Below are 15,492 nucleotides of genomic sequence, written 5' to 3' on the forward strand. Positions count from 1 at the left end.
AAAACCACTACCCCTACCTTATTTCTTGATCAAAGCCATTAAACGGACCTAACACAACCCTTTCTAGTTGGTTACAAATGTGGTTAATTAAATTAATATGTTGACTATCTCAACTTGAGGATCAGTTCGAGGTTGCAGGCTTCTTTGGGAGTGTGATTTCATTCTATCCATTTTTTAATATAATATATATCAATCAAGGAATGATAATAATGAATGAAGTTTGTATACTTAAATAATTGTTCAGTTGGGTTATTAATTTTAAAATAAAATGAAAATGAAAATTTATCGAGTATATAGCTGTTGCCTGATTTATTAAATATGCAGCTTTAGAGAAGTGGTTTATTCGTTACACTATTACAAATTCTATCAAGAAGCTTTGGGGTGATACATCTCTCAATAACAATTTCCTTTGTGCAAGTTCAAATGAGCTAGTTAGGTTTTGAACAATGATTTTCTTTAAGGTATCTTACACCATATAGGTGACGTGCTCCAGTCAAAGGTTAACGATTGTAACACCAAAGTGCTATTCCCAACAGATATTCATAATGTATATGTGATTATAATATATTTGGGCAGATCTTGCCATTTTAGAAAACGAGTATATGAATGTTAAATGCTTTAAAAGAAATAAAACTATTTCTTTTTATATATTAGATTACTTCTTTTTTAATCACCAAGTAATGAATATTTTTGAAAAATTATTGTAAAAAATCCCATGGTGAATAGGACATTTTTATTTCCCTCATCAATTCTGAATGAATATAAGTTCTCTTCTGTGTAGCAAGTTTCAGTATAGAGTAAAAATTGTTGAACAATGCGATAACGATATGGCAGTCAATTTTTTTCTGGAATCTTTTCTAAGAGCTCTGGAATTGCCTGAAATAGATCTGCAACCAGCCCATAATCTGCAACCTGTGAAATACAAATCATTACAGATAGTAAGTGTACAAATAATCAGCCCAGCGCTTAAATTTATAGAAAAGTACAACAAATATAGTCAATTAAAGGTTAATAATCAATGGATTCAGTCTGAGGGTCTCACAAGTGGAATAGGACCTTTTATTCAGAAAATTAATTTTTTTATAAGATCAGACATAATTATTTTCAAAGAAAAGCAACAAAGTTCAATGTGCATGATAATAAAAGTAAAACGGAAAACCATCATTTCGAATTCATGGATCTCTAGTCTAGCGATAAAATGGAGCACCTATTGCTACAATCAGTCAAGTTCAAAGCCATGCAAATGTGAACTTAATTAATGTCAATGCAGTAGTTTATCCCAGATCCAAGGCCAGTATGCTGAAGTGGTTTGGGTTTCAGCTAGTACTATCATCAGTTGGGAAGTGTAAGTGATCCAAAAATGGATCTGTTTCTGTACACTTTACCATTATTCTGGACAATGATTGGTTTCTTTGAGGTTAGAGTATGTGTCATGCCCTCTTTTCTCTCTCCTATTATTTATCAATGTATTTTGCATTTACCTTATTTATTTACCGTTTCAAAACTCCAGTACAGTGCCACTACATAGGAGTGGCTAAAAATAGCAGTGTAGTGAGTGCAAAGGGAGAAGAGGAAACTGCCGTTGCATGAAGAATCCTCCTATTTTAGGTGCCAATAAATAAATAAATATAGAAAGATGCAATAGAATACGCAAGTGGGAAAAGTCCATAGTTTAGGTGCCAAAGAAAAGGTGACTTAAAACGTCTTTGAGGGAGAGCGAGTGCAAAAACACCACACAGTGAGACCACACCATGAGGCAAGTTGGAATATCATTGAACAAGAGAATAGAAGTGCAGGCATTATATTTAGAATATAAAAGAATCAGGGTGCAACCAGGATTTTAGAAAAAGAAGCAGCATAAAGCTTGTTTGCAGTCGATACATTCCTTGCCACACAGTAGAAAACTAATTTAACTTGCAATCAACATTTTCTGGCAAACTCTGTCATAGCTTTCTCATCAGCATCATTGACAACTCGACACTGTTTACGCAGAATCTTGAATTAAGTAACTTGCCATGGTTTCAGTGACTTATATTTTGAGAATCTGAATGCGCCCAGATCATTTCTGTTGGTTGAGTTTATTTCATTCTAAAATTTTGTTGCATCTATCAAATGAAGGCATTGGTTCTTTGGTTTTATCTATAGTTGTTTTCACATATGATATTATTGTAATACCTACTGTTAGATCCTTAATTGTTTCTTCACATATAGATATTTTTAACTGTAAAATGAATTAGCTCTAAGACATTTGTTCAGTAGTGCCTTCTCAATTTGGAAATAATTGAAAAGTCTACTCTTGCTTCTGTTCCTCCCCCATCCAAACCACTGGATTTGGATCACCACCTCTAATGGAATACAAATCAATAATTTTTATCTATTCCTCACACCACAGATGTTCGACCCTTTAGCTCACCCTCAAATGTTTGATTTAGATATCTGTGCATTTACCAGTTTTGTTATTCTAGGTTCTATTAGTTTAATTGGATTAGTAAAGTTCAAGTGGCTCACATTATTATATGTCGGGATAGCCTAGGATATTTAAATATAATAACTAGCACACAAAATTCACTGCAAGTAATCATGTTTCCAAGTAGCAATTAACTCGGGTTTCATGTTAATTAGCTATTAGACTTGTTCCTTGGAATTTAAATTGTATTACAGGCATGTTGACACTATATTTCATATTCCCCATAGCGAATTATCAAGTTTATAGTGGTGTTTACATGTAATAACTGCGTAAGTTAATGTAAGGTTTTGTCTACCTGTCCTAAATCCATTTGAATCTACATAAATCTGAGCTACACAGTTTAGTATGAGTTTGAATAGGATAAATCAAACAATAAAAACTGAGTTGAAAAAGACAACTACCACATTTCACTCCTGCACCTCATGGGGTTTGTATTAAAAAAAGGTTTGAGACTACCGATAGATGGTTAATTTTGACTTTTGCCTACAATAAGTTTGTAATAGATTGTTTTAGCATCATCGATGCTAGAGGAATATATAAATATATCTATGTATTCATGTATACACAACCACTAAGTACTAGAAAAAACAATGCTTTGGAGCATGGATTTGAGAGTCCCTGAACCTCTATTTGAATGATTTAAAGTTTTAATGGACATTATCAACGTCTTATGGAAGGTTTAAGTTGCATTAAAATTTGCATGCCCATGCACTGCTTATATCTTATACTCAAATATCTTCTTAGGTAGTTGTACGTAAAAGGATATTAACATCATCATAATTAGTCCTTTTAACAATCATGAAAAGTAGTACAATTTTTCTATTGATTAAAGAGGATAACTTTGTTAGAGCTTGTCCATTCTTGGATTTGATATGATTTATTTTGAAACGTTGCTTTGATTTGTACAACGAAGAGTGTTTATTCCTTGTAATGAGGAATGATCAAATTTGGGGATCAATTCAGATTATATGAATATCTATAGATTGTTTAGAGGTAGAATTATATTGTTTTTTGTGTTTAGGTCTATAAGGTTTATACCCAAGATAGTATTTAATCTTTGATTAAGTAATGCATGCACATAATGGGTTTGGAAATTGCACAAAAAGAATCATTTCTTTTGGAACTACTATTAAACCATATCAAAATCGATGGTATTATGTAAAATCTTGCAAGATTCCGTATGAAACCTTGATTGGATCTTGACCAATAAATATTGTACCATAAATAGTAAATGCACTAATGTAAATAGGGTTTTCACAATAGACCACATATAATATGTTTTGATTAGTTTACTTGGGGGTTACTATGTTGAGTAAGGTTTACAATTAGGACATTAGATGTAACCAGATTACATGGTTAAGGTATTTTCATACTTTGATGGTCGTAAAAGATATGGCGTAATAATAATAATCATTTAAGGATGATGTAAGAAATTAATTTAAGATTTTATCGCTTGTTTTTGTTCTAATTGGGGAATCATATGGTTTTTGGTTTATAGTTGCAAACATCATATGGGTTTTGGTACACACAGAGACGCATACGCACGCATGCACACACAAGCACACCCACAAGCATGCACACACACACACATTACTCTTTATGATTTTATACTCGACTTACAATTGATATATTTATATTTATATTGATTAAGTTGTTATTATTCTAAATAATCTTGGATAAATGGATATCTATAACCTTGATTATCAATGTTTTCCTACTTATCTTGTTGGAGAGTCTTTGGTTATTGAGTTATTATCATTTTTTGATAAAATTGATATGTTGTTCTAGATAATCTTGGTTATCATTGTTATCATGATGTTAGCCTTTTTGATAGTTTTTGACTATCATTTGTAAAGTTGTTATCGTTGAAAGAATTGATCTTCATTACATAGTTAACAAATTCGTAAGTTATGCACTTACTTATGACCTGATATGTAGTTAGAATAGAAAAATTATCAATTTAAAGTTGTTTTATAGTAGTGCAAGGTTAAAGGTTGATATTCATAGTTAATGAATAGATATTTCTTAGAAGCTGATTTTTTATTGATGAGGTATGAATACAAACAGTTTTAACCTTGATATTGGATCTATGAGCGTGCATGACACAATTGAGTATTATTTGTATAAATCATTGATGTCCTAGTTAGTTCTTCTATAAGCTATTAAAATTTTGGGAAATATTAAGTTAAATGATGGTTACACACGTATAAATAGTTATAAAGATTTTAAATGATTAATGTAGTTCATTATTATGTATTTTTGCTCAATTTTATGAATATGAGCATTCGGATATGAAAATTTGTAAAATATATATATTTAAATCCTGATTAATTAGATTATAAAAATTGGGATTATGAATCCATCGTATGCTCTCATCTCATTCAATATTGATCTTGGTGATCAGAAAATGGTAAATAATCCTTCAATTAGATCTTGCATGTCTTTTATATTTCAAGAACTATAAATGAATTACTCTTTTTGAAGATTTATGTCAAATCTAAATTTGATCATGCTCTATCATGTGAATCTTTTGATGTTAAATATTCTATGACAAGGTTAACTTTCCTTTTATAGAATAATCAAGACAGTCTTGTCGTATGCTCTCACCTCATCCAATAGGGATCTTGGTTATCAACAAATAGCAAGTATTTGAACAAAACTTATAAATTCAAGTGAAAGGCAAAATATTCCTCAGACTAGAACTATGTTTTAAGTGAACATGAAATCATCAAACAAACAAATATTCACATCAAACACCCTCTTCTAGGGGTTTCCATATCTATGTTAAATTAAGTTTATGTCTTTATTTCACTTGAGTGGGTGGCAGCTGGAAAAGAATTGTGTAGAGAAATTGGACCCTGAAAAGGGTTGCGTACACACCTGTACTATCATATAAAGATATTTTAAAGTTTAAACCAAAAATACATATTCTCACAATAATTGTCATGTAGAATATGTATGTGTTTCCACTACTCAACTACAAAGGGCATTGAGAGGTTTTGTGTCTTATCATTTAAACATAAATTTTGAATAAGATAATGAATCAAATAAGTATAAAATAAAATAAGATAAAATGATAATCACTATTACTTAGAAGAATCCCCAAGGTGGATTGATCTTGTACTTAGACTGGTACCTAAAACTCAAAGGAGGGGATTAAATCTTTTTATAACTTGTATAAGACCTTGATGTAGTATAATGTACATAGTGTTTACTCTATTTTTTTTCTCACAACCCTCTTAAATGCCAATGGTGTGTCATCCTCATATTCAGATTCAACAATAATAGGCTCAATGTGTACTTTTGGGTTCTTCCTCTTTCTTCCTTTCTCCGGGACAACATTAATTAATTATTTGATGTCCTTTGAGACCTTCTCCACAAATTATTTCATTTCCCTCTTCCTTTTCTCTCTTCTTCTAGTTGAGCTATGTTTCAACCTCATGAGTTTTCTATTGTGTAGTACCATAGGGCTTCTCTACCTCATCAATAGGTGCATCAATCAACATTTTTGCATAGGCATGAAGAATCTGTGCATCCACCTCATAGCCCATTTCCTCAATCCAAATATTTTGGGGCTCAACTGATTCCATAAGTGTTTCATCCTTCTTCACTATGAAGCATATGTCAGTTGAATATTTTTCTACAATATGCTCAAGTACCCCTTGTTGGCTTGATGGGGATTATAATGAATTCATCATATATTGTCATTGATGAAACACATACACACATATGTTCATATTGTCTACTGGTGTGACTTCAAATTTGTTTATACTGCAACCCGTATACTAGAGGTTTATATCTAACCGGTACATGGTGACAACTAGTATATATATGGAAATAACCAGTGGTTATACATAACTCAGTATCAACATGAAGATCCAACAAAGATTATCATAGGAGCATCAAGGATAAACGGTTTATATGTTTAACTCCAACCAGTATTATTGTTCCAACCACTATTCATTGATTGCATGATGACTTATCACAAGTCATGATGATTTATCCTTACTGACAAGTTTTGGTGATACTTTTGTGATGAGTTATGATCAATTGACCAACTACACTACACCTAGGTAATTGTGTTATGATTTCTAGAGGCTGACATGAAATCTAAATGTCTATATATTCACATCACAATGAATTATTTTGTATGAGCGAAAGTGATATGTTATGTGCCAAGGTAGAAATGTTAAATCATAGAGTATGTTGGTAGAGAAGTGTTAAGTGCATAGAAGAGGATCTATACAAGCAAGTTGTGCTACTACTAGATCACACCACCTATTGTTTTCTAATCACCGCAATAGTCAAACCCCTAACTGGGTAAGCTCTAACAAGCTTCATTGTTCAAATCCTCTAACCAGGTGATCCATTAGTTTGGATTTAGAAATCCTCTAATGAGGTTACTCCTTAAAGGGTACTACCTTTTACAAGGTATAGTATTTAACTAAGCTTTGGGATCTTTAATAGGATTCGCTCCTAGTAGGGCACTTTGTAGACCTTAATTGATCAGTTATCTATTACTGCAGATAGTTAACTTGTGAGTTCCAACTTATCATAGTTTTTACCTATTTGGGTTTTCCACATATAAACACTTATGTTATGGTGGATGTTTTACTTATTGTGGATGTTGTTATATCATTTTTTATTGCATGCATATTGTTTAATAAACTTGTTAAGTTTATGTACCGGTCAGTGTTTAAAGTAGTACTATGTTTGGTGTCACTGATTCACCCCCCCTGCTCAGTGCTTTACAAGTCTATCAATTGTTATCAGAGCCTAAATCCCTTAATGCCTAATCACTTGGAAGGAAGCCCTAAAGTGACCATGGCGGATATGGGCTATTTTGAGATGGCTAGAGAGCTTGAGGCTAGTAGGAATGAGCTTGAAACCCTAAGGGTCAAACTAAAATCTCCTCAAGTCAAAAGGAGAGAGCTTACTAAACAACTATTAGAAATATCTGATAATAGTTCTTCAGATGAGGCCAATATTGATGCTTTAGATGAGGAAGTTGAAAAACTAAATAGTGAAAAGATAAACCTAAGGAGAGAGCTAGAAGGTCTTACTATCCGCATGAGTATGTTAGGTCCCGAAGACAACTGAGAGAGGGGGGGTGAATCAGTTGTCTAATGAATTTAAACCAAAAACCAATTAACCAACTTAATGCTTAATACCGGTAAACCAGTTAAGTGTGTCGGTAGATAGTGTTAATAGTAAATTGCTATGCCGGTAGAGATTAATGCATGAAGCATAAACATAGAGTCAACCACAACACATAACACCAATATTTGTATGTGGAAACCCTGTAAGGGGAAAAACCACAATGGGAAGCCTTACCCACAATCAGATGATACTATTGTAGATAGTAAGTGTACATAAATGGGGTCTGCACATGCAGAAAGGCCAACAACCTAGAGCTCACTGCTCAATCACAAAATGGGAGTCACACTGACTACAATTGGATGGTTAAATCCAATAAGAATTTACTGCACAAAATAGCATCTTCATATGCTGGATTCAGTACTGGTGTAATGCTGATATGTTTCTACAAAAACCTAGCTTCACCTTCAAATGATGTCTTCGTGTATACCTCTACTTAATCTCGCATATACTTTCACACAATTCTTTTCCGCATTCCACATTCGATCTTACAATTAAGATCTTATATTTATACCATAACCTAAGACCAATTTTAGTAGGTCGGCTCTACAAGATATTACAATAAAAACATTTTACATAGAATATAATATTCGATGCAATAACTGATTAAACATGTCAGCTTAATGCATTTACAACAATAATAAATCATCTTCATAGCATGCCATGCTAATCTAGAATAGATAAACCTATCGGTGTAACCCTAGATAACCCTGGACCTATTTGCCGGTAAAAGCAAATATGCAAATATGAATATACCAATGATCAATTCTTCAAAAAAAAGTGTCCATATGATGTCTTAGATATTATCAAGTGTCTTCCATATCATTCTAGGTACCGGTGAACATTATATCCTGTCGGTGAACCATATACTAGTAACTGTGCAATAGTTGCTTGCTGGCGAATGTTGTTGGATCTCCAAAGTGCTAGTAGGTGTTGACATCAATGACAAAACCATACCAAAATACCAACAATCTCCCCCTTTGGCATTGATGGCAACACAAGATGGAAAAACCATCAAAGTGCCAAAACAAAAATGCCAAATACCAAAAACCAACAATCTCCTTTATACAACAATCTCCCCTTGGGAGCAACATGTGTTTATCCAAAGATTAATCTTTAATACCAATCTCTCCTCAAAAGATAATGTGTTTTTCCATAGATATCTCTCCCCCTTTGACATCAAATGCCAAAGTTACAAAAATCAAGTTCATACAAAATACCAATAGAGTCAGGAACTAGAAGCCAGGAGAACTGTTGAAGATCTCATCAAGGAGAGAGATCATGAGATTGCCAAGATTAAGCAAGAGAATGCTACCTTGCATGAGAATTTGAATGTAGAAAGATAATAAAAAGAAAACCTACAGCTAGATCTTCAATTAGCATCATCTCTAGGAGAGAACTTGTCAAAACATAATGAAGATCTCATGAGATAGCTCACTAAAGTGAATGGGAAATTGGAAAAGTTAAATAGAAGTTCAATCTTGCTAGAAGAGAAAATTCAATCACAAAGGATGAATGGTGATACTTATGGACTTGGTTTTCACACATCTGAAAAAGGTGAATCCTTTGGTACCAAGAGCAACACTCTTAAGAACAAATCTGCTCCTAAGATAAAAAATACTACTGGTAAGAAGGCCTTTAAACTTGTTTGTTTTGTTTGCCATACACCTGGTCACACTGCAAATGTTTGTAGAGACAAAACTAATGGAAATACAAGTTACAATACTAATTCTAGGTATGTGTCCAACAAATTTGAAGGTCATTGCTTCACATGTAAAATGTATGAACATAGATCAGTTGAATGCATATATGGAGAGAATAATCATGTACCACATATGCATCCAAGACCAAATGGCAACGTGATGATAAATTTTGACAAGCCGGTTAACATGAACTAGAAAAGACCCTATGGCAACCGATTTAGTCCATTTGAGATGGAAATCGTAACAAATATCATTTGCACCATTTGTAACAAATTTGGTCATATGGCTATGAATTGCAAAAGAAGAGCTAGGAGAAGTATTGCAGGACCTTGGAGATCATCTAGTATGGCCTACTATAATTATCACAAACTAGAACATGTGGAAAAAATCTGTAGATCCAGAAAGAGCAAACTGGTCAATCCTTCTAAAGATCAAAAAGGAAAGCAGAAAGTTAATGTTGAAGAAACCAGAGAAGATATGAATCAAATATAGAATAAGAGTAGTGATGACTCACTTGGAGAAGAAACTATTCCTTCACCAAGTGTGGAGAATCTTGCACCAGTGAATTAAGCCTTTTGAATATGGCTAAGGGGAGTATAATGGTAAATCCACCTCCAGACCCCTTGAAATCAATGAGTGGTAAGAGAATTTGAATGCATGAAATTTTGATAACTTTTTGTCAATCGGTTATCAACCAGTTTTACATCTATGTATCATTAAGTAGTGTAATTAGGGGTTGTAACCCTAATAGGTGAGAATTTAATGTAGTAGGTAAAAAGGATAAAAGTGAGTTTTCACTTTGTTATTTTTACCTTAACACATACGAGAAAGAATTTTTGAGAGCTCGTAGGATTGTTAGCTAATTTTAGTCAAAGTTGCATTGTGATTTGAGTAATCAAGTTGATTTGAAGGTTTGTGAAGACTGAACTAGTGTGCACTTGAGCATTCAAGCAGTAAACGAGACAACATGTGTGAAATAAGGCATTTCTTTAAAAAATCCTACTTCAAATCTAGTCTATTTGAAATGGCAACATCTTCTAAACTAGTAGAGAAATTGATGATTACATCTGAACCTATGGAAGTTGTAAAAGTAGAATGAATTGTGTCTTATAATGCTTTATCACAAGTTCCTAGTGGTGTTATAGTGAAAGGAGATTTGTCCAGCTACATTGATTGCAAGATTGAGGATTTAGGATCATTATCGATATATTCTCAATTAAAATCCCTTTATGATGAAAATAAAAAGATTCAAACAGAATATATTAGGGTTTATGAAAAAGGTTTTCATAACACAGCTTACTTTCTTCAATATTTTGAAGAACATATCTGAATTATTTTGAGTCGAGTTCATGGATAAAACATGTATTTGGAAAGGACTCATACTACAAACAAGGAAGCTATTAGAGTTGTAGTTGGTTTTTACACAACCGGTGAAGTACCTAAGCTGACACGTAGTTTAAAAGAGACAATAAACACTCTAACCGGATCAACATATAATGGGCATGGTGTTTTAGTCAATAATATCAGGGAGCCAGTAGTAAAGTTGGCAGCTATGGTTATAGACCACTGGGTATTCAATTCTAGCAGATTAAATAGTGTTCCATCAGCAGTGGTGCATACTACTTACAAGATGATAGCTAAAAATACTAATTATGACCTATGTGAGGCCATAAGTAGCCAATTATTATTGAATCTTCAGTCTATCAAGAAGGATAGCAGTCTAAAGTTTAAATTTAGACGGTTGTTGATCAGTCTATTTTTTCATTTTCAGAATCTCCTGCTAGGAATATGCGATCTTGAATGGTCTAAGGATCTATTGGTATCTGCCCAGATTAAGAACAATGTCAAGGCTATGAAAAACACCTTATCTGTTGCAATGAACAAATACTTCAATGAATTTCAGAAGAAAATGAGCATGAGAGTAAGATTTCCTTAGGATGTGGTAAAACACTTTCCTAAGGACATTATTTTCACAGTTACCACCGATTTCTATTTGATGGAGGCTATTGAGCCTAGAGAAGAAGAAATGGAAGATATGAGTTATGAGGTCAACTATGACTTATTGATTGGTTATGCCAATAACTTGTTGGAATGTCCAAAGGATAAAAAGAAAGAAAAATTGGATACAGTAGAAGTTCAGACTACACAAGTTGAAACCAGTAGTGTTCCTACCATAAGTGGTAAAGGTAAGAAGAAGAAGGTTGAGAAAGCACCTCAGATGATAAAAAGTACAAGAGTGACACAAAGTGTCCAAACCAAAGAGGAACTGAAACCCAAAGTATATGCAAAGGAGACTACATCAAAGAAAAGAGGTCAGAAACTAATTCTCCAAGAAGAATTTGAAGGAACTAATGCCGAGGAAGAACCCAAGAAGGTGAAAGCAACTGGTAAAACAACCAAACCAGTGAAGGAAGTGCCAAAGGCAACTGTGCCTTTTGATATCTCAACTTACAAGCCTGAGACTAACTTTGAAAGAATAGTGAAGACATTAGGAAGAAAAAGATTTGGTAATGTCAAAAAACATTTTGATTCATTCAATGAAGATGAAAAGGAACAAAGTATTCAATAGGTAATCAATTATTTGTGCCATTACAATAGATTACCACATGATCTTGAATAGAATATTTCTAATTCCTTGTATACTATTATTTTGAATAAATGGGAGGAAGCTGTAAAGAAGGATAAATAAACTATAGATGATTTATTTGTACAATACATTCCTAAATTGTCCAAGGATGAACTAAGTGTATTGGTTGACAAGTACAAAGTTCAATTTGCTTTCAAGGTAAGAAGATTGAAGATACTTAGTAGAAAGAGGCAAACTATTGAGACTGAGACTCATCAGATAGCCTGTAACATCCAATGGATGGAAGAGCTTATATATTTTTCTAAGGATGAGCAAGATGTTGTTGATGTACCTAAAATAGATAAAATTGTTCAAGCTAATGTTGTCTATCCTGTCAAAGAAAAGGATGACACTATTGTCCAACAAGTCATACATGTTGATGATATTTAGGATACAATTGATCTATCTAGAAACATTAGTGTACTAGATATGCAGCCACCTAAAATGACTGACTTATAGGTTACTTTAGTTGAGAAACCGACAACTCAACCAGGAGTGGATATTCCACCAGCAAAGGAACAACCTAAGAAACCCCAATCCCAACTAGTTTCACATGACATTTAGAAGGAATCTAATGAAAACAATGATACACATATTCCTGAAAAGGAAACAAAGAAAGGACAAGGGAGAGAAATTGTTAAGGTAACATCTTCTGAACTGGTAAAAACATTAGTCATACAACAGACTGATGAAGATGATGATGAGTCATTAGGCATCTTAGGGCCTATAATTGTTGATAATATGAGTGCATCTAAAATGATGAATATTGTAATTGTCATGCAATCTAGAGCCCACAAGAAGAGACTTAAAGAACAAAGAATGGAAGCTGAAACCATTCAGAATGGTGTAGATATTCTGACAAGTCTACTACCAGAAACTGTTATAGGTCATCTGGCAACCCCTATTAGAAAACTTCATCAATTGGTTGTTGATGCATCTAATCAAATTAAGTCACTTGAAGAAGCAGCACAAACTTATGCTGAGAAGAGCTACAAGAAGAAGCATGGAGAACAACTTATGAAATAGATTGATATAGGAAAACTTGCTCTATCTCTTACAAAAGATTTATTAAGAAATTCTATTGAAACAAGAGGGAGATATCTTGCATCTACTTCTAATTTTTCATTCTTTTATTTTTATATCAATAATAGATGAACAGAAAGAAAGGAAGAGCTAGAAAAGATATGAAATGTATATGTACCACTTCAAGATTCTATTTTTGCTTTTAGCAAATTTGTGAATGATTTGCACAATAGGTTGGATACCTATGATCTTGAAATAGCAGAAAGACTTTGGTCACTAAAGGAATTGAAGAGTCTACTCACATCCCAAGTGGACATATTGCAAAGAGCCTACAAGAATGCATAAGCTATTTTAGCTACTCCAAAAACCTATACACTTGATTCCATGGAAGAGTTCCATACACAGATTATGTCTATACTTGAGTGCACTAAGAATGTGCTAGAGACATGGAAACATGCCATATCTCAATTGAAGAGGAGCTTTAATGTTATTTTCATGAGACTTGTGAATGCATGAATCTTGATACAGTTTTTCAAGTTTTTGTATATGTAAAACATTTTGATACAAACTTTTCTCTCTCTCTCTCTCTCTCTCTCTATATATATATATATATATTTTTTTTTTTTTTTTTTTTTTTTTTTTTTTTCTTTTCAATTTGGCATTGTTGTCAAAGGGGGAGTAGAAATATGTATGTGTGTTTTTGAAAATTTTGTATGATGTATGCAATAAGGGGGCCTATGTCGCATCAGTGATCTTGTTCACAAAATCCTTCAAAACCTTCTTGTCTAGATGTTGCCCAACCAATGGTAAACTAGTGATTGCTCGGATGACTTCCTTGGTGATTTTATAAGGTTTGTCTAACCATATAAATACCCCATCTACTAGTCTTGATGAGTCTAAGACTTTGGCTAGAACATAGTGATTATTTGCCTATCCTTATAGGATTCAATCGCTATCTAAGTCACCTATCCCATACTGAATAGAGTTTTGATCCAAATTGACCATATTGTACTGATCATCTTATATGGAGAGTAAGCCAAAATGGACAAAAGAGCTCGACTTGGCTATGAAACTTTTTGTCCTCAAATGGATGAGATAGCCCAAATTGGCTAAAGATAATTCCTGAATACTCAGACTGACTTAAACATTATAAATATGTTACTTAAAAATGATAAAATTTATATGATATTATGTAATGTCCCCTTTTGGGCTTTCCACTAACTTTGCTATTATGAGATAATTATACTCACGATGCTTATGGACTCATTGAAATTGCACGACTCTAGACAAGATTCAATTAGCAGACCTTATATGAATTTTAAATGTTCTTCTTGACAATAATATAACGTTTCAAATCTGATGTAAATTCTAATATAATGTTCCAAAAGAAATCTGTTGTGAGATCAAATAAAAGGTCTGATAATTATAGATGTATGCAGAATTATCCGTGATTGCTATGTTCACCACCTCAATTATCCTTTGACCCTCTAATAATAAGATTGCTGTGTCTGGTTGGTTCCTTTACGTCATGTGATTTGAATGTCTCTGAATCGGGATTCTGATCCCTGATCACTCTATCCATTATGTCTCCTTGTAAGCATGCAATCTGGACGCTATTTCTGCTTGTTAAATCTTTTTTTGGCATGTGTCTATGCCCTTGCAAACTGGTGGATACACCACCTTCACTTGGCTGACTTAGTACTCTGCTATGAATCAGTAAAAATAACAAATATCCATGCTCCTTGTCTACAATATGATCCTCCTTTATTATCTCTTCTAGCGGTCATGATGTGAGGGGTTGTATCTCCTCAGTCATGTCTTTTCAACAACTTAAACTAATCAAACTTCTAACAGTTTTACTTTTGACCTTTTGTTTATTGTCCAGATTATTAACTTAACTAATCATCCTTTGATCAATCTTATTGTTCTTCACTTAATTTGTTATTAGTTAATTAACTAATGCAGATCAGAATTCTCCTTTTTGAACAGAGATAAGGTAGAGGATAATCTCTTGTTTGGGGGTCGATCTATATTACTTCCTTGACAGTGACTATGGGGAAGACTCTTTACTTATTCATGCGATCTGTAGTGTCTTCTTTGACAGGGGTTATGTGTGAGATGATCCGTGCCTAGAATTGACCCATTGATAGTGATCCATTTCTTGCTTGTAACTTAATAACAGTTCTGATCTGATCTGATCGATGGTCATGTCACTGGATGCTTTTGATTTCTTTTCTTTATATATCTCAATGTGAGGGAGTCGTCACACCTCTTCATTATGGATGCACTTTGGCAAGAGACACACCATTTCACCATTAGCACCCTTTGAAAGAGTGCAACTCTTCATTACTTATGCCCTATGAAAGGGACACAACCTTTCACAATCAGATCTGCATTTCTTATTTAAATCAGATCTGCACTTCTGATTCCCAAATTATCCCCCTCAAATGAGGTTCTCTTCTCCCTTTTATATCTCATGTTTGAGGGAGACACAACTTTCCATTTCATGCCTTTGA

General features: G+C 33.4%; 1 protein-coding gene across 2 annotated transcripts in view; it reads right to left on the reverse strand.

Annotated features, from left to right (window-relative positions):
- Positions 1–603: 603 nt before the first annotated feature.
- LOC131048547 (electron transfer flavoprotein subunit alpha, mitochondrial) overlaps positions 604–15,492 on the reverse strand; it is a 121,669-nt gene continuing 106,780 nt past the window's right edge. For both annotated transcript variants that reach the window (XM_057982542.2, XM_057982541.2), the window contains exon 8: positions 604–912. In XM_057982542.2, coding sequence (XP_057838525.1) covers positions 835–912 — 78 coding nt within the window. In that variant the 3' untranslated portion in view covers positions 604–834. The remainder of the gene's footprint in view (positions 913–15,492) is intronic.

This window comes from Cryptomeria japonica, chromosome 9 (assembly GCF_030272615.1).
Source record: "Cryptomeria japonica chromosome 9, Sugi_1.0, whole genome shotgun sequence".
Classification (NCBI taxonomy): Eukaryota; Viridiplantae; Streptophyta; class Pinopsida; order Cupressales; family Cupressaceae; genus Cryptomeria; species Cryptomeria japonica.